This window comes from Cavia porcellus, unplaced genomic scaffold (genome assembly GCF_034190915.1).
Source record: "Cavia porcellus strain 051 isolate PalLab524CR breed Dunkin Hartley unplaced genomic scaffold, mCavPor4.1 scaffold_8, whole genome shotgun sequence".
Lineage (NCBI taxonomy): Eukaryota > Metazoa > Chordata > Mammalia > Rodentia > Caviidae > Cavia > Cavia porcellus.
Window position 1 is genome coordinate 57,184,803 of NW_026947491.1, and position 21,079 is coordinate 57,205,881.

General features: G+C 37.0%; 1 protein-coding gene across 4 annotated transcripts in view; it reads left to right on the forward strand.

Moving 5' to 3' along the window:
• The first annotated feature begins 2,486 nt into the window (after positions 1-2,486).
• The window catches only part of Xpot (exportin for tRNA), a 31,503-nt gene continuing 12,910 nt past the window's right edge, over positions 2,487-21,079 (forward strand). For 2 of the 4 annotated variants that reach the window (XM_063255067.1, XM_063255069.1), the window contains exons 1-16: positions 2,600-2,739; positions 5,633-5,763; positions 7,163-7,245; positions 9,110-9,166; positions 9,819-9,888; positions 10,526-10,748; positions 11,940-12,120; positions 12,216-12,384; positions 13,672-13,908; positions 15,482-15,520; positions 15,656-15,718; positions 17,018-17,142; positions 17,434-17,578; positions 17,734-17,853; positions 18,125-18,219; positions 19,026-19,095. In XM_063255067.1, coding sequence (XP_063111137.1) covers positions 5,704-5,763; positions 7,163-7,245; positions 9,110-9,166; positions 9,819-9,888; positions 10,526-10,748; positions 11,940-12,120; positions 12,216-12,384; positions 13,672-13,908; positions 15,482-15,520; positions 15,656-15,718; positions 17,018-17,142; positions 17,434-17,578; positions 17,734-17,853; positions 18,125-18,219; positions 19,026-19,095 — 1,737 coding nt within the window. In that variant the 5' untranslated portion in view covers positions 2,600-2,739; positions 5,633-5,703. Of the gene's footprint in view, positions 2,740-5,632; positions 5,764-7,162; positions 7,246-9,109; positions 9,167-9,818; positions 9,889-10,525; positions 10,749-11,939; positions 12,121-12,215; positions 12,385-13,671; positions 13,909-15,481; positions 15,521-15,655; positions 15,719-17,017; positions 17,143-17,433; positions 17,579-17,733; positions 17,854-18,124; positions 18,220-19,025; positions 19,096-21,079 lie in introns of those variants that run through there. The other 2 variants (XM_063255068.1, XM_063255070.1) reach the window with 2 other exon arrangements.

Here is a 21,079-nt window from a genome sequence, read left to right on the forward strand (position 1 = left end):
TTCAAGTTACAAAATTAAAGCATATAAAGTGGACTTTCAAACAGTGAGACTGCAAACAGTTCTGTTCAATGATCCAACAAAACTCAGTAATATGGTTATCTATCTTATACACTTAAATATACATACAAATCAAAAGGATGGACATAATACATTCTGTAAAAACAAAAAACAAGGTGATCAACATTGGTTACCAGAAAGCCTCTTGCTATCTTAAAAAGAATTGCCTATATCATCAGTTATAATAAAATTGAACAAAACAGTAAAGAACAAAACCAATAAAACCAAAACATTGGAGACATTACAGAACTTCAAAAGAAGATAATAGTCAAACCAGAATGGGTGTCATAATGAATCTTATTGTCTTCACAGTTGTTAATGTTGTCGGTCTTAATGGACCCTCCTTTGAGAAACACTGGCTAGGGGCAGCCTTCTAAGGATGAGACTGTAGGTGTAAATCACAGCCATGCTAATTGACCTTTTTGCATTTTAGTTTCCTCATCTATAAAACTGGGATAACAGCAGTGCCTACTGCCATTCAGTTGTGAGATGTCAAACTGTCTAGTGAATAATAAATACTGAAAAAGCATTGCCATATGCAGGGACATACCCTTTTTTTTTTTTTTTGGTCTTTTTCCTTTTTATCGGTACCAGGGATCGAACTCATGACTGCCTGCTTGCAAGGCTGAGCTAAATCCCCAGCCCCAACATACCTTATTTTAAAATGGAGATGTGAGTGCTGGATGTAGCTCAGTGGTAGAATGCTTGCCTACCTTGATGAGATCCTGGGTTCAATTCTCAATATAGGGAAAAAGAAAAAGGACAGAGGCTGTGTTTAAGAACAATAAAAAAGGACATTAGTTTATTTGTGAGCATTTTGATAAGCATCTTATGTTACTCTGAAAGCAGCCAAAATATGGAATAGTCAAAATTTTTTCTAGTGCTGGGGAACCTAGGACTTCACACTTACTAGGCAAATGCTCTACTACTGAGTTACATCACCAGCCCCAAATGGTCAAATTTCATACCCTCCTCCACATCCTCTTCAGTTGGATTCCACCTTCAGTTGTTTTGAAATCAGTTGAGTTTACAAAATTTAGAGAGGTTTTTTACAATTCTAATTGTATGAACTACCATAATAGGCCAAGGTTACTGTATAAACTATAGACGCTAGATAAGCAGAAGCTTTTAACATACGAATGTTAGCATGAATACAAAATGAATTTGTAAGTGGAAAAGGGAAGGAAAGGCAGTTACTGAAGATCAGTTTCTTTAGGATGAGGTAGTGAACCTTGCTGAACATAAAAGACTTCAAGGTCTGACCAAAAGTAATATTCTGTAGTCCTTCACTGAGCATCACAGCTAATGAGTAGTTTATTGAGTTGCAACTATAGGCTAGCATTGTGCTAACACTCTGGGGATACAATAAAATAGGACAGCAATCCTAACCTGATGTTTTAAACAATTAAATTAAAAATCTGATACAAAAGTGGGTCAAGATATTTTATATGAAATCGTGTGTGTTTTGAAGATAGTGGTCAAATGTAGTTGTTGAATTGTAACACTAATTATACACTCCATCTCTCTTGTGTCTCCCCGCCTCACCCTACTGCCAGGTTTTATCTACTCTGCACTGTAGCCTGTGGCTGCTTTTAGTCTGTATTCCGTGTGTACTGAATAATCAATCAAATCTAGAGGCTGCGCGAGACAGCCTCTATGCAACATCAACAAAGTAACAACTCAGTCACCAAATAAACCAAGTATCACTAACTGCCAATGAAAAAACCTATACACAGGACTTTCTACGAACGCTCTTTCCATTGAGAAAATATTAGAATGTTTAAAGTGAATTTTGTAACATGTCAGCACTCATCAGATCTTTAAACTCTGGTATCCAGGCCACACAGAATCTTAGAAAGGACTTAAACGGACACGTGGTTTGAACTGAGTCATTCCCATCGCGAGCACTCACTACCCGAACGCATCAGCTCTCAGCCTTCCTGAAAGGCCGGGAGAAAGCCTGACCCGGAGTCCCCAGCTCCGCGCAGACTCCACCCAGATCTCGTTTGCTCTGTGGCTCTGGAGTCCAGAGGAGCAAGCCGCTGGATGCCCCATCCCGGCATGCACCGCAGGCCCCGGCGACCACGCCCCGCGAGGAGCTCCTGGCAGCGCGTGGGCACCCCGCCGCCCGGAAGCCGCTGCACGTTGCATGCTGGGAGTTGTAGGCCCCGGCCCCGGCCCGCGGGCTGCCGTCCCACTCTCCATGAGGCTGCTGGCGCTGGCCCGCGCGGCACCGACGCGGGGAGCGCGCTTCGCGCTGACTCAGCGGCGACGGTGGCGGCGGCGTGAGCCGGCCCTCGCGCTCTTTCCCTTCCTGGGGCGCCGACCCCGCCCGCCTGCTTGCTAGCCTGCCTGCTCGGCGCCACGCAGGAGAAGCGCAGGGGACGCGGAGCGGCGAGAGGCGCGCGGCCACAGCCCGCTCGGTCTCCGGCGTTAGCGCGGCGGCCGTGGCGGAGGACTACGGCGACAAGGACGAGGGCCGAGCTCCCCGCTCTTGCCCGTGGCGCTGCTCCCCTCGGCTGACCGGCCCCCGGGTGTGCAGGCGGGGAGGACAGATGGAGTGATAGGGAAGGTGACTGGAGGCTCGGGGGCGGCGGGACCTGGACCCTGCGCGGTCTGCGCGAGGCTTCGAGGAAGTTGGCCGGGGCGGACCGGCGGGGGGAGCCCCGACGCCGGGCACGGGTGCGGATCGGGACCCTCCATGGCGGGGAGCCCCGGGGCTGGCGGGCCGAGGGGGTGGGTGGGTCGCGGAGCGCGTCCCGAGTGCGTGGCCGCCAGTTGCTGGGTGTTTCATCACTCGACTTGCCACGAGGCTTCTTTAAGAAGGCATCCGGGGGAAGATGGGGGGCGAGGCCGCAGAGAAAGGTAGTCACGCCTGTGCCAGCCACATACCCACGCCCACGTGTGATAGTTGTAGCGTGCGTCCCACTCGTTTCAACTGTAGAGACCTCAAACTTGATGCACCCCCTGACCCGGGACAAAAAGGAAAAAAATTATTTCTGTGCACTAATTTGCCAGCATTGACACTCCATTTCTTCCCTTCCTACAACCCTGCAGGAGTTGAGAACCATGATGTGTCTCTAACCAGAAAAACGAGTACTTTATGAAAGCGCTAATTACTTTTTACAGGGGCAGATTACATTTATTAAAGAGCCTTGGCAGCGTTGATGTTAAAAGGTTGGAAAGATTGAGTCCTAGTCTTTGAAACAATCTTCAGTAGGTGTAGAGGAATTTTCCAAATTGATTCTTGACCTAATGGCTGGGTGGAAAAGTTAAGGCTTACCCTTATGTTACTTCCCCTTCCCTTTTGCAATATGTGTAACTGAAAAGTTTACCATATTGTAACAAATGTGTAAGCCTACACAAGTTATGTCGACTAGAATACTTTGTTCATGCCCAATCTTTTACTGGATAGGTTGCTACCTTTTTACCCTGGTGTAACTTTTCAGTCCTTCCAGCACAGTTAGGTAATTTACCATAATATTGCACTGCATATTGACTATCTAAATGCTTTCTCTGAGAGATTCCTTCTTTGGCCATATTTTTGCACAGGACCAGTTGTTTCTTTGTTTGATCGAATCAGAGTAACCTGATAATGCTTCAGTAGTTTTCCATAAAGTGGCAAATTGAAGTTTTTATTAGATTCCTAAATCAGGGATTCATAGAAACTGGAATTCTTTTTTCCCTTTGTGGGTATTTTTTAAGGGAATGGTAATCAATGTTTTCCCTTGTGGCCCAAGAAAAGGAAAACATTTTTGTTTTCTCATGTGTTGAAAATTAGTTTAAGAATGGTTCAAATAGTTCCTATCTGCTGTGTGCCTGCCTCTGAATTAATAACCTCTTGAGAGTCTACAGTGTTACCCAGGCATGCTAACGTTATGAGGTGTAGTCTTTTTTCCCCTTTCATAGAAAGGGCTCTCCTTAAATTGCCTATGTGACCCCAATTTTTTTAAAGAAATGACCAGATTGGAATATTAACCCAGGTTTTTGTAACTTTAAAACCTGTGTTCTTCATCTTAAAGACCTAGTGATGAATATTCCAAACAGCCCTTGCTCTTTAACGTTGAGGAAAGAAAGCTTAGTTAACTGATAGGGACAACACAGGAGTGTTAAAGAGATTTATCTATAACCGTGTAATCTGGTGGGGCCGGCTTGGACAATAGGTATCAAGGAAGTATTCTTGAAAGAGATGATTTCTAAGTTGAATTTTGAAGGAGAAGTGGGGCTTCACCACGTTTATTGAAAAGAACAGTGTGTGCAAACATGAAAGACAGGGTACCACTGGAGAACTGCCATGTGGTGCAGTATTGCTGGCCTTCCTGAGTTAAGATGCAAAATGGTGAGGAGTTATTCAGAAGTGTTTGGGCCTTAATCTTGAGAGCACTGGGGAGTTAACATGCCTCATGGTAGTGTGAAGGTATGTTGTGCTTTTCCAAGGCTCTCAGCCCACTTCAGAGGGCCTGGGAAGACAAAAAAGTGTGAGTCCTGTCGTGGATCTGATGGTAGGTAGCCTCACTGTTCCTAAAAGGCTGTACCCCTTTTGGCCAGTTAGTCTCTTAGCCACTTTAGGTTCTAATTTTAAAAACAAAAAGCCCCACTTATTATGGGACTAGTAAACCTTAGTCTCTGCCACACAGGCCTTGAGAGAATGTGATTTACATATCGTTTAGCAATTGTTTTGTTTGCTGAAGTAAATTCCTCAGAAACTAAGCTGCCTTATGTTCTGATTTAAGAATGTTAGATTTTATATTGTAAATAAGTGAGGTACTATCCACAGGTTTTTACTGTGAATTTGTGGATTACTTTTCATAGAGTCTTTAAAAATTCTTAGAATAATCTGTATTAATCACCTGAGAATTTTTGTCTATTATTATTTTTCTTGGAAATAGATTTCTAGAAATGGTTGGTAAAAATAGACATCAGAAAAAAGCAGAAGTCTGTTGTTCAAAAGCTAAATGAGGGCTGGGATTTTAGCTCAGTGGCATAAGTGCCTGCCTGGCAAGCGTGAGGTTGTGAGTTCAATCCCCAGTACCAAAAGAAGAAAAAAAAGCTAAATGATGGATTTTTCATTCAACGTCTGTCTTGTACTTTGCAAACATTCCAATAAGAACACTAAACTGATGTTAGCTATTACGTTTTTTAAAGGTTTGTGTTATTGGTATTGGGAAGCAGGGAAATTAATTGTAACAAGATAATCTAGATTTGTCATTTTAACCTCGTTCAGTTGTATAGTTGCACTTGTAAGTACTGGAAATAATAACAACACTGAGAACATTAGATGCTTCTGCTGTTTAAAGAAGGACATAATTGTGTTTTCTACTTTATTAAAGATTTTGAGAACTACAGTAACTTGAGAGCATTAGTGGGATACTTCAGTTTTTTAAAAAATTACACATTAGTGAGTGTATTTAGCAGACCCTATTCTGAAACAGGTTCCTTTGGTAGTAATTTGAGTGACTTTAAAAAGATTCAAACTCTCAAGCATCATTTTACATCTTTATTCACTAATTATGGCATTCTAGATAAGCATCTGTTTTGTTTATTGTTTTCTTTCACCTTTGATTTTTGTGTGCAGATGTTTGTGGATTCTGTGGGATCAGAGGGCACGCCTATTGTAATCAGAAAACTCCAAGTATAACAACAGGAATGGATGAACAGGCTCTTTTAGGGCTAAATCCAAATGCTGATTCAGACTTTAGACAAAGGGTAAGTTAGTCTGTTTAAGCATTTCCTAAAGCATGCTACCATGAATACACATTAGAGGACTAAAAAATTATTTCTGATGATAATTTGGGTGAAAATGAATGGACAAATTGAGGTAAGTATATTCTGAATGCAGGAACCGTGAGTTGTTTATTTTTTATTTAATTTACTGAACAAAAGTATGGAAATCTTGTGATTCAAGACAGATCTTTGTGCAATATCTGTCTTTATTTCAGTTGTTCAAAAGTTGTAACACAGAGGATTGTTCAAGGGACTTTCTGTAGTAGCACATGTGCATATTTAAGTTGTTTGGCCTGGTCTGTACAAGTTGTTTAACTCTTGTGTTACAGCGATATTTAACATCCATGTTATTTAGTCCAGGCTGACATGTAAATAAGTTGTTATTATATGCCATGTCTTAATTTTCATAAAATGAGTACATGACAGATACACTAGGAGGTGCTAGGATATTTGGATAGACATAAACAATTAAACATAATGTAGCCAACAACTATAATCATGACTATAGTTGAATGAAACAAGAATCTAAAAAACAAGCCTGTAATTAATTTTTAAAGACATGTGGGTGTTTTGAAGTACAGGATATAAGGAAGGAAAGGAATTTTTCTGTTTTTTATTTCTCGTGACAAACAATAGTTTTTATAAAAGAGGTGACTGAGATTAACAATCCCACTAAATTTTATAGCCATTTTTTTCTTCCTTTAAGCAGAGTTTTTACTGTAGTGAAAAAAAAAGAAAAAAATTTGATGTAGTTTCTAACATAGTACATGCTTCTCCTGTTAAATAAGTAACTAGCTCTCCAAGTAGGATAGCAGATAATGAAATTTGATAGTTTGCCAAAATTCACATCATCATGTAGTTGTATTTAATCTCCTTTTTAGGGATTTTACATGATGTAATTGAAATACTTTCCTGTGTAATAGTAAATGAATGAATACACAATATGGTTTATCTTTTGTAATCACTTTTTAGTAGCTGACTTGCCATTAAATAAGAAAAACACCCATCATAGATACTTTTATAGTATGTGTATGTGTGTGTGTGTGTATATATGTATGTATATATGTATATATATATAGAGAGAGAGAGAATTTGATAAAATACTTGCTTAGCTTTTTTAATAAACCAGTGATGTATGTAGCATGTTATTATGTTACCTCCTTTGCTATAAGGAAACAGATTTTAATATCTAACTGATGGACTTTGTCTTTTGTTTAATTTTTTTGGCTAGCACATACTCAGAATCTGGAATTAAGTGTGTTAGCCATCTTTCTATTAAATTCATTAAATTGGTTTGCTATTACCAAATCTTTGTTTAGTATTAATAGAGCTTTGAGATTAACTATTCTAAATGCTTTTCCTTGTTTTGCAATCTTAACAGGCCCTGGCCTATTTTGAGCAATTGAAGATTTCCCCAGATGCTTGGCAGGTGTGTGCAGAAGCTCTAGCCCAGAGGACATACAGGTATTTAAAATGAAATTTTTATAACATGTAAAAGAATTGTAAGTTTCTGTGAATATGGCAGGACTGTTAAATTTACCTGTTTTTGGAAAGCATTCCCAGAAAAGCATTTTGTGACTTGTCCTTTACCTTAATGTGTAGTCATTTACTATAGAATTGACAGAGTTGACATTTCAGTAAAACTGTCCTTTGCTTACGTGTGTAAATAAGTAAGCGTTCAGTTACCATTCTTTTGCTGTTGGACAGATGTCTTGTCATTAGCATTCACTTCATTCTTGCTGACCACACCCATAAGCCATCCTCTTGTTTCTGGTATGAATGTCTAGTGGAGTAAGGAACAATGAATGCAGATTTGTAGACATTTGCTCCCAGCTCTTAAGTCTGATTATTTCACCCACATCAAATCTGCACAAGATTTTTCCCCCTGCAGTGTGGCTTTCTATAAAGTCATTCTAAAGCAATCAGTTTAATTCTACAGAAATAGAAACTTGTCATTTCATTTCATTATTTATAAAGTAACTTAAAAAAATAAAACTGGCATGATTTTATCACAATTAACTGCCATGAAAATCGCAATTGACTAGGTAGCAGTAAACACAACTCAGTGCTGGGAGCAGAAGTGCATAGCCTCCTGGCTGCAGTTGATGGGAGACTATATGACTCATTTCTGTTCAATAGCTGGAACTTACTGCTTGAATGTAGTGAAAGTTGGTTTCAGGAACATCTGGGTCTTACAGATGATGTTTAAAAGGCTTCCTTAGTTTATTTCTTGAGTAAAATATCTGAAAAAATTTTATACTTATTTTTTTTTTTGGTGGTAGTATACACTGGATCCAGGAACTCATTTATGCTGGGCAAGTGCCCTATCACTGAGCTCGATCCCTAGCCTCCCTTACTGATTTGAGAGAGGATCTTGCTAAGTTGCTCAAGTTCATGTAAAACATGTGATCCTCTTGCCTCAGCCTCCCTGGTAGCTGGTTTTATAGATGTGTACCACCATGTTTGACTGAAAATCTGTAATTTTCTTAAAGCTGAAAGATAATTCATAATAAAGACAGAAACATAAAATCTGAAAGGGATGCTAATTAAATGTTAATTTTATTTATATTGCATGAAATTATTTTATTAGGTCAATTCATGTAGCCTAATTAAGAAGAAATCTCTGTTCTTATTTGGACCTCTTAATTTAAGTTTTAGGAAAATTGTTCTATGACTAAATCTGACTTAAGCCAATTACCTTAAATAAGCAGATTGTTAGACCCTAAAGGAACTTTGTCAGAGTTTATACCTGGCTCCCTATGTCACCACTAGAGAGAAGATGGAGAGTGGCTAATTAGTGGTTATTATCATATAAGAGTAATATGCAGTTTCATTTCCTATATGAACTTAGAGATGAGATTAATAGTTTGTGTTTATTTTGGATTTGGCTGCAGTACATCTAAGGTTGAATTTTCAATAGGACTTGGATGACCATCTTTGGTTTGACTCAGTTTCTTGCTGTTACTTCGTTTGTCATTTTGTACCCAACCTTTCTTTTGTAAAAAGTACAAAGTGTTTCAGGAGTCTTAACATTAGAATTCAGGAAGAATGCCTTTGGTTTACAAAGCACTGTGTTTAAGTACATCTTAAATGTTTTGGTTATTTTGTTTGCCAAGGTCAATGAATATATTGTATGACATATATACAGACTTAGAAGTCTGTTAGTTCTTTATAAGCAAATGGATTTCAGTGTTACAGAATGAGACTGGTAAGTGGAAATCAAATCCAAAGGTCCAGTTTGGGAAACTTCTGATACTTATTTTTGCTCTTATTATTCCTAGTTCATATTGTGATTATCTAATTTTCTTTTTTGTTTTTTTTTTTTCAGTGATGATCACATAAAGTTTTTCTGCTTTCAAGTATTAGAACATCAAGTTAAATACAAGTAAGGCTTTCCTTAAAGCTTTGACTCAGAGATTTGTGGGGCGAAACTTATTTTTCATTTTTTTCTTTTGCTTTGTTTTGTTTTTTTCTTGAGGAACTCATAATAGAGGTTGTAAATCTGCAGTGCATAGGTTAGATCCAGTGTATAGATGGATTTCATTTATCCCAAACTGAGTTAGTTGGTTACATATAAAATTATATACATTAAAAATCTAGATGTCCAACTTCTCTGGGAAAGCCAGAAGCTGTAACAACAGTAGGTCTGTTTTCTTTGTGACAGCTCTCTGATGATTGAGTGGCAACACATTTTACTCAGGATCCCTACTTTAAGGAAAAGCAAAAACTTGTTAAGTGATTCATTCTGTAGACCACAAACCTCAGAACATGGGTATTTTTCTGTTTTAAAATTTGTAGCTGTCATTTGTTTTATCATGAAGTGAGCTGCAAATCGAAGATTGATAATGATGTCCTGTAGCCACTCTCATCCTTGTCTTTTCATTACAGCAGTGTTGAGAGGCATTTGTAATTTAACTTAGGAAACTTGATATAACTGAGTGCTGTATAAACTTTCCTTTCTACTATATGAGACTGTTCCTTTTCAAAACCACAGACACCGAATACAGCCACTATTTTTTCTGCTTTATTTTGAACAGATATTCAGAACTAACCACTGTTCAACAACAACTAATTAGGGAGACACTCATATCTTGGCTTCAAGCTCAGGTAAAATAGTTAATTTCATTCAGTGCCTCAAATGATTACATATATTAAAAGTACCTGCTTTTGAAGATCATGGGTAGAAGGAAATTCAGTAATACTTTAAATTATGTCAATAACTGAAATTTAGTTCCATGATTTTGTGGAAACCTGGGTTTAAAAAAAAATAATTCATTAGTATTTTTTATTTCTTGGCAAAAGCTGGTTTTCTACTTAGCTTTTAAAGGTGAGCCCTCCTGGACAGCTTTAAAGGGACCCTTTTCAAAAGGCCAGTAGAGTTCTTTACTCATAACATGTACTATTTGTTTAAGTGTAGCTAATCAACATGTGTATCATTTTTTAACTAGGGTTTTTTATTTCCCTTGAAGAGTAAGCAAACAGAAAAATTTGAGGATTTTTTTTTTTTTCCTTCTTAGAGGAAATTATACAGATGACTAAAATTTTGTGCCTGAAACTTTTCTCAAAGTTGTAAAAATACGTATTGATTAGAACCATAATTTGATTGTTGTTCACAATTTTGTTATACTCTAATCTGGACCATGTGGAAGTTTGGTGAGGTTCTACCTACTAACAATATGTAGGAAAACTGATTTTTAGTCTTTTCAATTCGAAAGTGATTACATGGACTTTTTCTGTTTGTCAGATGCTGAGTCTCCAAGCAGAGAAGACCTTTATACGCAACAAAGCAGCCCAAGTCTTCGCCTTGCTTTTTGTTACAGAATATCTCACTAAATGGCCCAAGTTTTTTTTCGACATTCTCTCAGTAGTGGACCTAAATCCAAGGGGAGTGGATCTGTACCTCCGAATCCTCATGGCTATCGATTCAGAGTTGGTGGATCGTGATGTGGTTCATACATCAGAGGCAAGTAACTTCCCATTAACATTTAGTCTTTTATGGAGATTTTGTAGGAGAAAATGAGTAGGAAATCTATTTTCTTTCAGATAGTTTTAAAGATAAATATAAATTTATACAGCATTTGGAATTTTATTGAAAAAGGAACTTAAACTTGATTTCTTTTCCATATGTAGCTTGAAATTTGAGTATTATTTTTTAATGTACTCAAAATTTTTCAGCTGTGAAATACCAGGGTTGATTTTCTCCCATGAATTTGTTATGATATATAGCATTTATTCAGTACTGCTATAAAGTCCCTCAGCAAGGAAAAAGCAGTGCTTGTGAGTTGTCAGTGCTGATTACTATATTCTCAGTCATACAGCCCAGCACCTTTCTCAGTTTCTTTATTAGCCTATGTAACTTGCCTCTTTTGGTTTGGTTGGTCAATTGGGGCTAGGGAGTGTTTTAAAGATAGGGCCACTATATGGGCCAGACTGCCCTTGGACTCATATAGCCCATGGTGGCCTCAATCTTGTAGTCCTCCTGCCTCGGCCTCCTCAGTGCTGAGATTAAGGCATGTATCACTATGCCCAGCACTTTTGCCTGGTTTGTAAAGGACACAACAGAAATACTTCAAATGTATATGGTAATTTAAGATCATTGTAACTAAACTTTAAAAGATATTATACATTTAACATGCTCCCTTTGGCAGCACATACTAAAAGATACTACATATTTAAGCTACTTTCATTTCTAAATGGTATAGGTATAATATTTACCTAATATTAAGAACTACAAGGCTGGGCATGGTGGTGCACTCCTGCAATCCCAGTACTTGAGAAATTGAGGCAGGAGGATTGCTGTGAATTCAAGGCCAGCCTGGGATACGATATGAATTCAAGGCCAGTCTGAACTTCATAGTGAAAACCAGTCTTGAAAACAAAAAGAAGGAAAGAAAGAGATACCTTACTACATTCTCAAGATTTTAAAGCAATGCTTATCTTTAAACTTTGTATTTGGTAAGAAATTAAGTCTGGAGCAGAGGAGTAGAACGGAAAGAGGAAGTAAAAAGAATCACAGGATGTGACTTTAGACCTGGTAAATAGGAAACCAAGGCAGGGAATGTGTTAACAAGTCTGGAACTTTAGTATGGAGGAAATTATGGTTTGTAACTGTATTCTGATGTCAAACTTTATAATCTATTTTGCTGTTTTTTAGGAAGCTCGTAGGAATACGCTGATAAAAGATACCATGAGGGAACAGTGCATTCCAAATTTGGTGGAATCATGGTACCAAATCTTACAAAATTATCAGTATACTAATTCAGAAGTGACATGTCAGTGCCTTGAAGTAGTTGGGGCTTATGTCTCTTGGATAGACTTATCCCTTATAGCCAATGATAGGTATGTATGCCTATGATCTTTAATACAGGTGTGAAAAGTGTAGTGTCTAAGACAAGTTTGAAAATGCTGAAACAGTTTTATTCCCCCATGACCAGGTTTATAAATATGCTGCTAGGTCATATGTCAATAGAAGTTCTACGGGAAGAAGCATGTGACTGTTTATTTGAAATTGTAAATAAAGGGATGGATCCTGTTGATAAAATGAAACTAGTAGAATCTTTGTGTCAAGTATTACAGACTGCCGGGTTTTTCAGTATTGACCAGGTGAGTAAATTTATGTATCATAAAGTTTTAAATATTGTTAGAACGAATGACAAGAGACAGAAAGTTAGCTATTTCTTTTTTTATTTTCTCTGAACATTGGAAATTCTCCTTGTAATTATAATAAACTACATTATCAGGAGAGCCTTACTATTATGTTGCACTTAGCTTGCATACACAGTAGGTCATGCCAGTTCCTAAACTTGAAAGTTTGAGTGGTGTGTTCAACTGTGAATTTTTGTGGTTTTTCTTTGGTTTTTGGGGGTGGGGGGTATCTGTGTGATATTAGTGAATAGTGAACCCAGGAAGCACTGAACTATAATCTCTGGTCCTTTGTAATTTTTTTTTTTTTTTTTAAGTTGAAGCAGGGTTTTCCAAAGTTGCTGAGGCTGACCTCCCAAGTTGGCCCTTCCTGCCTCAGTGTCCCAGATAGCTGGGATTGCAGGCCTGTGCAGTGTTCATATAATTTTTGCAGACTACCGTCATTGACACTGTTGGTGAATACACCACTGAGTAGCAAAGGACTATACCAAGTACATGACAGTGCATTTTGATCAAAATAAAGCCCAATAATCATAAAAATTGCATTTTTGTCATATGTTTGAATTTTACTTGTGCCTTCAAGAGTTTAGCCCCCAAAAAGTGAAGGGTACAATTTGAAGGTTTTTTTGTGAGTGTATTTTTGTGTGTTGCTAGGAATCAAACCCAGGGCTTCAGGCATGCTAGGTGAGTGCTCTGCTGTTGCACCATATCCCCAGCCCATGAAGACTTCTTAGGTCTTAGCTGTGACAGAGAATAAAGAATTTCTAAAACACCTTTGTATTAATGATACAGCTATAGCATGACTCTGTTGTTTCCCTTCCTTCCTCAGAGACCAATAGTAATATTTCATATCTTTCTACTAATGTCTTTCTTATTCCTTGGATAAAAAGAGTCTGAAAAGGTTAAGAATTACAAATCTTTTAGAACTTAACAATGATAAACAGCCCACTGCAGCACACACACCATAGGTTTAACACCACTGCTATAGGAAAACAGATTAAGGGTAATTAATAAAGAGTCATTGGTGAATGTGAATTTGAGCCCTGGCTTTAACACTGATTAAGAACTTGAGGCAGGTTTTTGCAGTAGCAGTTTTGTGTGCTCTTGGGTAGTTGAGGCCTAAATCAGTAGAATCAGAAAGGACTCTCGTAAATTGTGGCACACACTGCAATGTGGCAGCGCCTACTTTATGGGACATATTCTTGTGATAGGTGGTTACAAATTGAAGTTTGTCTTGATTGCTTATAGGAAGAAGATGTGGACTTCCTGGCCAGATTTTCTAAGCTGGTTAATGGAATGGGACAGTCATTGATAGTTAGCTGGACTAAATTAATTAAGAGTGGGGATATGAAAAATGCTCAAGAGGCACTACAAGCTATTGAAACAAAAGTGGCACTTATGTTGCAGCTGCTCATTCATGAGGATGATGACATCTCCTCTAACATAATTGGGTTTTGTTATGATTATCTTCATATTTTGAAACAGGTAAGTCCTGTTATATTCTTTTGCCCAGTAGATAATATGAAAGAACCATGAAGAATTGGAAAATATGAGGAAAATGAAAGTAAGACAATACCCATAGAATTGTGGTACTACCCAGAGATATTTTGATTACTGATGTATTCTCCTCTTGTGCTGTGTTTTGTTTTGTTTGTAGTACTGGACATTGAACCCAGGGCCTTCTCAGTAGGCTGTATCCTCATCCCTTTTTATTGTTTCATTTTGAGGCTGGAACTCAGGAATTTGCCGAGGCTGGGATTGAATTTATGAGCCTCTGTTTCCTCAACCTTCCACAATATTGAGAGCATAAGTGTGTTTCACCATACCTGGCTCTCTGTTTTGTGTTTTTAATAATACTTCTTAGCCAAAAAAGGAGAATTAAAATTCACCAGACTACCAAGCTTATTGATAGTCTTGGGATGGTTTGCTTGAGTTTTTGGTTTTTGGTGGTGGTTTTGTTTTTTGTTTTTGTTTTTTTTTTGGGGGGGGTGTTTGTTTTTTGGCTATGTAGCTCAGGCTGGCCTTAAAGTTGGAGCAATCTTCTTGCCTCAGCCTCCTGAGTAGTAGAATTACAGGCATGTGTTACCATGCCTGACTTTTTTTCATTTTGATCTTACATTTTGGTTTTTTTTGTTTGTTTGGTTTTTGGTACCGGGGATTGAATTTGTGACCTTAAGCTTACCAGGCAAGCACTTGAGCCACTGAGCTAAATCCCCAGTCCTTGAACTTATATTTATTTCTACATTTGAAATTTTGTTAAATATGATTATCAATTTCATAAAAATTATTTCTTATAAACTACTTTTCAAATTGTTTGCTCAGTTATTTCCAATAAGAATTCAAACTATAAATGATGTTAGTCACCATATCATAGCCTTGTTGCTTTTGAAAAAATTAGTTACTTCTCATTATGACATTGAGTAATCCATTTCTTATTTACATTGGGTTAATTGAATCAAAATTAATTTTTTCAAAGGAGCTTAATTTCCTTTACTGCTAATAAACATAACATGTCTGCCTGCATACATTAAGAAACTTGTGTTATCGTAGAAGGTGCGATCACTAATGGTAATTCCAATGTTATCTTTTAAATGGGTTTGTAGGCTTGCTCTACTTTGAGTAAAAGCAATAGGAAATCGCTCCTTCCCGTTGTGCGGAGCCTACTTCTTTGGTAAATACATTCTAGATATCTTCTAAAAGTCACATCTGTCAAGCCAGGTATGGTGGCGCTCACCTCTCATCCCAGCACTAGGCAGGCTGAGGCAGGAGAGTCTTTGTGAGTTAGAGACCAGCCTAGCCTGAACTGCATAGCAAGATTCTGTCTCAAAAAGATAAAAAAATATATAAATAAAATCACATCTGTCTACAGAGCTGCCTAGATGTATTTACTAGAAGTGAAATGACTAGATCTTAAGTATGTTTTATATAGATAGATGCTGCCAGACCACTCCAGAAATTTGTATGTATTTTTCAGAGGATCTTACTTGATTCAAAAATTATTCTTACAAGCAAGTATAATATCAGGAAGCCTCATAAATTATCGCTTACTTTTTTACAGCTTACGGTGCTCTCAGATCAACAAAAAGCTAATGTAGAGGTAATTGGCTTCTTTATACTTTAAATCTATAATAGTGTCTTAGTCTGGAATCCACCTTGAAATGTAACTTAATTTCAAATTATATGAAATTAACAGAGACTGGTTGACAAAGAGCTATTTTACTTTTAATTTTAGGCAATCATGTTGGCTGTTATGAAAAAATTGACTTATGATGAAGAATATAATTTTGAAAATGAGGTAAGAATTTTATTGTTTGTTTATATCAAATTAATGTTTCAAGTTTTTGTTGTTTGGGGGCCCTTTAAAACAAGAAGTAGTATTTGAAAAATCAGTCTTGTTTATATTGATGTTAACTTGGGTAAAATTAATAGAAGCCTCTTAGTCTGTCGTCTTTGACTTTTTCCCCCACTTATGATCATTTTTAAACACGATTAGAGCCAGGAGTGTGACACATGACTGTCCTCCCAGCATTCTGGGAGGCCGAAGCAGGAACAACATACGTTCAAGCTCAGCCTGAGTAACTGAGGAAGACTCTGTCTCAGAAAATAAAGGGGTGGAAAGGTCCTGAGTTTAATACCTTTTAAACAAAAAAACAGCTTGTAGGAATGTTGGTGTAGCTCAATGGTAGAATGCTTACCTAGCATCCACAGGATCCTGGGTTCTGTCCCAGCAGTGCCAAGGGAAAGAAGAAAAAAAAAAACAGTAAAATACTGACAATGTTATTGGTGACCACATGTCACTTTATGTTTAATAAGAATGATGATGCTGAGTCAGGAAGTATTAAGTTACCAAGTCTGGATTTAGAGAGTAGGAATGAGGCTTGTCTGGGTTTGTTTTTTTTTTTCTTTTTTTTTGGTTTTTGAGATAGGGTCTCATTTTGTAGTGTAGGCTAGCCTTGAACCCACTTATATAGCCCAGGTTGGCCTCAAACTCTTCCTGCCTCAGTTTCCTGAGTGCTGGGGTTACAGGCATGCACCACCATGCCAAGCTGTCTGGACTCATTCTAGCTCTAGAGCTGTGGGAGTCAGCTTCCTATGAAGCACGGTGCTGTCAGATGCTTCCTGGGAACTCAATTGTTGCAGGTCCTGTTTGGGTGTGAGTTAAAATACCCCATTCCCACCTCAAGCATTTGAAAGCTTTGGACTGTTTGTAAAAGATAATTATGATTATGATCAACACAGCCAGAGTTCCTAATATTTTGTGTCTCCTATCATATATTATTATTACCACTTTCTGAAATTAAAGGAGAGTAAACAAGATGCTGAAGGTCTCAGTCTGGTGTGAATCCATTCTGGTTCTACACTTTCATCCTTAACCACCCTCTTGCACTGTAGACTTTAGACTAGACTTGAGAGCGAGGGCTGTGTTGAGAAATACTAATTTCCAAACAGGAGGAAAACAGCTACTAGGTATAGTGACTTTTTATATAAATATTGATGACAAAAGTATGAACTTAATAAATGCAGAAAAGTGCAGAGCTCAACATTTATATGAATTCTTTACAAAAATTTAACAAGTATTTCACCCGTACCATAGGGTGAAGATGAAGCCATGTTTGTAGAATATAGAAAACAGCTGAAGTTACTGTTGGACAGACTTGCTCAAGTTTCACCAGAGTTACTGCTAGCTTCTGTTCGCAGAGTTTTTAGTTCTACACTTCAGTAAGTTTGTTCCTGTTTTTGTAACAAGCCTGCTTCTTTGTTTCCTAATAAAAACAGTGATTCATGTGATTAATCCATATTGCTTACTGGTGTCTCTGGAAACAATGTACTTTTTCTTTATAATTTACCCAGTCTCTTTTTGTGATATAAATTGTGTCACTTGGAAAAATTAATGAACAGTAGGACTTTTTATTTATGAAAAGCATTTGAATGTGAATTACCATCTTGTGCATCACTAGTTGTGTGAAAAATTTACATTCAGGTTTCATTGACGTGTTTGCCCCTTGGTAGGAACTGGCAGACTACACGGTTTATGGAAGTTGAAGTAGCAATAAGATTGCTGTATATGTTGGCAGAAGCTCTTCCAGTATCTCATGGTGCTCACTTCTCAGGTGATGTTTCAAAAGCTAGTGCGTTGCAGGATATGATGCGAACCGTGAGTATACTAAAGATAATTTATTTTGAAACTAATTGAACATTTTACCTATGAGTTATTGAAAGTTTCTTAACTGTTAGAGCTTTGTATTTGTTTATTTGGAACTTTTTGCTATTGTAATAAATAAGAACAGGTTTCGTTTTTTTCTTACTCAGTTGGTAACGTCAGGAGTCAGTTCCTACCAGCACACATCTGTGACATTGGAATTCTTTGAAACTGTTGTTAGATATGAAAAGTTTTTCACAGTTGAACCTCAGCACATTCCAAATGTACTAGTAAGTAAGCACTTTACTCTGCATTATTTTCCAGATAGTTCAGCTAACAACCAGAGAGTATTCTGTGTTATATTACTTTTGGAGTCAAAATTTTATCATTTAAAATAAGTCCTATTTGTGTGTAATATAAAATTACTTAGGCATTTCTGGTCTTGGCCTTGAAATAAAGGAGCCTAAAAAATAAAATGTGATGTGAATAGAAATGTGGCACAAGAGTAATTAAAAGCCTTGAGTAAGTGCAGATATAATAAAAGTGTCTCTGTTTCTTTAGATGGCTTTCTTAGATCAAAGGGGTCTACGGCATTCGAGTGCTAAAGTACGGAGCAGAACTGCTTACCTGTTCTCTAGATTTGTCAAGTCTCTAAAGTAAGTATGAAATTTCAACTATTAATGTGCAGTGTTTGTTTGTTTTGAACTATGAAGTAACTGTAAATTACTTCCCAAGAGCCTGGTATAAATTTGATTCTTCCTGTTCTAAGGCATGCTTCCCTAGGTATATTTTTCTTTTTTCTTTTCGAGACAGGATCTCGCTATGCATTTCAGGCTGGCCTTGAACTGACTATATAGTCTAGGCTGGCCTCAAACTCGTGACAGTCCTCTTGCCTTGGCCTTCCAAGTGCTGGGATTATAAGCATGCACCACCTTGCCAGGCTGTGTCTTTATGTTTTGACATATGTTCCTGCTCATTAGTCAAGTACTTTGGTCAGCACAACAGGTAAAACCCAGGGCTTCATACATAGTAAGTGCATGAAGTGCACTTCAGCTGCTGCTGCACATGTCCAATAGATGATACTGTCATCACTTGTGGCATTTGCTAGTTACATAACAACAGATCACTGTATGATTTCTTTGAAATTCTTGAAAATAGTCCTTGAAAATGCATTTTAAATCTGTTTTATAGTATTCTATACTGTTTTATAGTACTATTTTCTGGTATGAAAATAACTATAAGATTATAAGTTGTCTTGACAGTCTATCACTACAGAGCAGATAGAGGTAATTTTTAAAATTAATCATAGTAAGACTGAATTAAGTAAGACTGATTAAGAATCATGGTTAGCACAGGGTTGAACATTCTTTTAGTTCTGTCTTAAAAAAGGATTTGGTATTTTAGCAGTTTTTTTGATTTGTTTGTTATTTACTTAATCATTTTCCTTTTTGCCTGTATTCAGTAAACAAATGAATCCTTTCATTGAAGATATTTTGAATAGAATACAAGATTTATTGGCCCTTTCTCCACCAGTAAGTATCTGTCTTTTACTCATATATTGAGGTCACAAATATAAGCTTTTGTCTTTGTATACTTTCTGTTATTTTTAACTTGCAGTGGAGAAAGGTGTGTGTATAAAATTTACTTGGTTCTGTTTACCGGAATTCTTTTGCACCAGGTGTTGTGGTACATACTTGTAATCCCAGCACTCAGTAGGATGAGTAAGGATGATCCCTTTGAGTTCAAGGCCAGCCTGAACTACATAGTTAGACCCTGTCTCCAAAAAAAAAAAAAAAAATTCCTTTGCTATGTATAATAGCAAAGTATAATAATGTATAAAGTATAATAATGGAGAATCTAAAGAATCTAAAGTATAATAATGGAGAAGAATCAAGAGTTGATTAATAAATTTGGCAGGGTTGAGAATGGTGTGCTTTCCCTGTACTATTAATTTTGGTGAAGCATTTTATAGATAGAAAAAATTTTCAACATTAAATTATTATCTACTTAATACTACTGCAGTCTTATTCTTAGCAACTGCTATTACATGGAAGTTTCTCTGTGTGTCTTCAGGCTTAGGTTAATAATATTTACATGCTGGTGGGTGTCCATTTCACTGGAAAGATGTGAGATATTCCTAAGTACATTTTGACTTACACATTTTTGTGTAAAGCTACCTACTGTCAATTAATGAAAGTGATTCTTAGAGTTGTGATTTGAGAATGTTAAATGCAAAGTCATACTTTTGTTTTTTTAAGTAAATATCACAATTCAGGTTGGAAAGGTTTGTAACATCACTGCATAAAAGATTATTTATTAGTGAATTATGTGCTTATTTAGTTCTACCTAAACCTGTTTTAAAGTAAATCACCTACTTCATGCTGGTTTTGCTTGGCAGTTTATGCTGACCCATGAGACACTGGCATTCAAGAAGCTGTTATCTTATATATATTGCAAATTTTCTATGTGAATTTTCATTTGAACTGTAATCCTTCTTCACTGCATGAAAGCAGCTGATTCACATTGCTTTCTTAAATATTGACCACTTTTAGATTGCCTTATATTTGTAGAGTGACAAGTCCTACCAGGTACTTAATAAGTGTTAATTACTTTTCAGCAAGGATATTTTAAGTGATGGAGAATTTTTTATAACAAACTACTATTTATCTGTTTTGAGATTAGGTTTTTATATATGAGTGTGTGTGTGTGTGTGTGCATGCACATGCATATGTATGTGTTTTTTCTGGGGATTGAATCCAGGGCCTTTGGCACTGTTACATCCATAGCCCTTTTTATTTTGTATTTTGAGACAGGGTTTCACTGAGTTCCCCAGGCAGACACAAACCTACAGTCCTCCTGCCTCAGCCCAAAATGCTGGAATTACAGGCTCACACCATTGTGCCCAACTACAGTGTCTTAATAGAGAATTTTAATGTTACACCTAGAGTGGCCTTTTAATTTGAAACTCTTAATCTCTGAGTGTGTTAGTGTCAATATTAACAAAATCTGATAATAATAAAATTTTAGCAGCAAATGGTATGTTTGCCTGTTTATGAATGAGATCTGGGTTTTTTTGTTTTTTTAATTTATAGTCTTGTTTTTCATCATGTTCTAAAGTAACTGATATTATATACTTGTGTATGTGTATATATTGGGTGAGCTTTGAACACTTAAAAATAGTTTGTGATGGCTTTTGTACCAACAAAACATTTTTATATAATACCTCATTTAACCTTGTAACAGTCTTACAAATAAGATTTTTACAAAAGGACATAAGTAAAAGGGCTAATGGTTATTTATATATAAGATTTGCAAAGACTTACCAAAGCTAGTATTTTTTTCAGTGCAGGGGATTGAATACAAAGCACCCATCCACTGCCAAGCTATATACTCCTAGTCCAAGACTACAATTAATTAAAACAGTTTCTTTTCTGTTACATGGTTGACATGGTTGTGGGAGAAAGTTTGTAAGAACTTGATCTGTGAATCGATGCAGTACATTAAATCTCCTGTTCC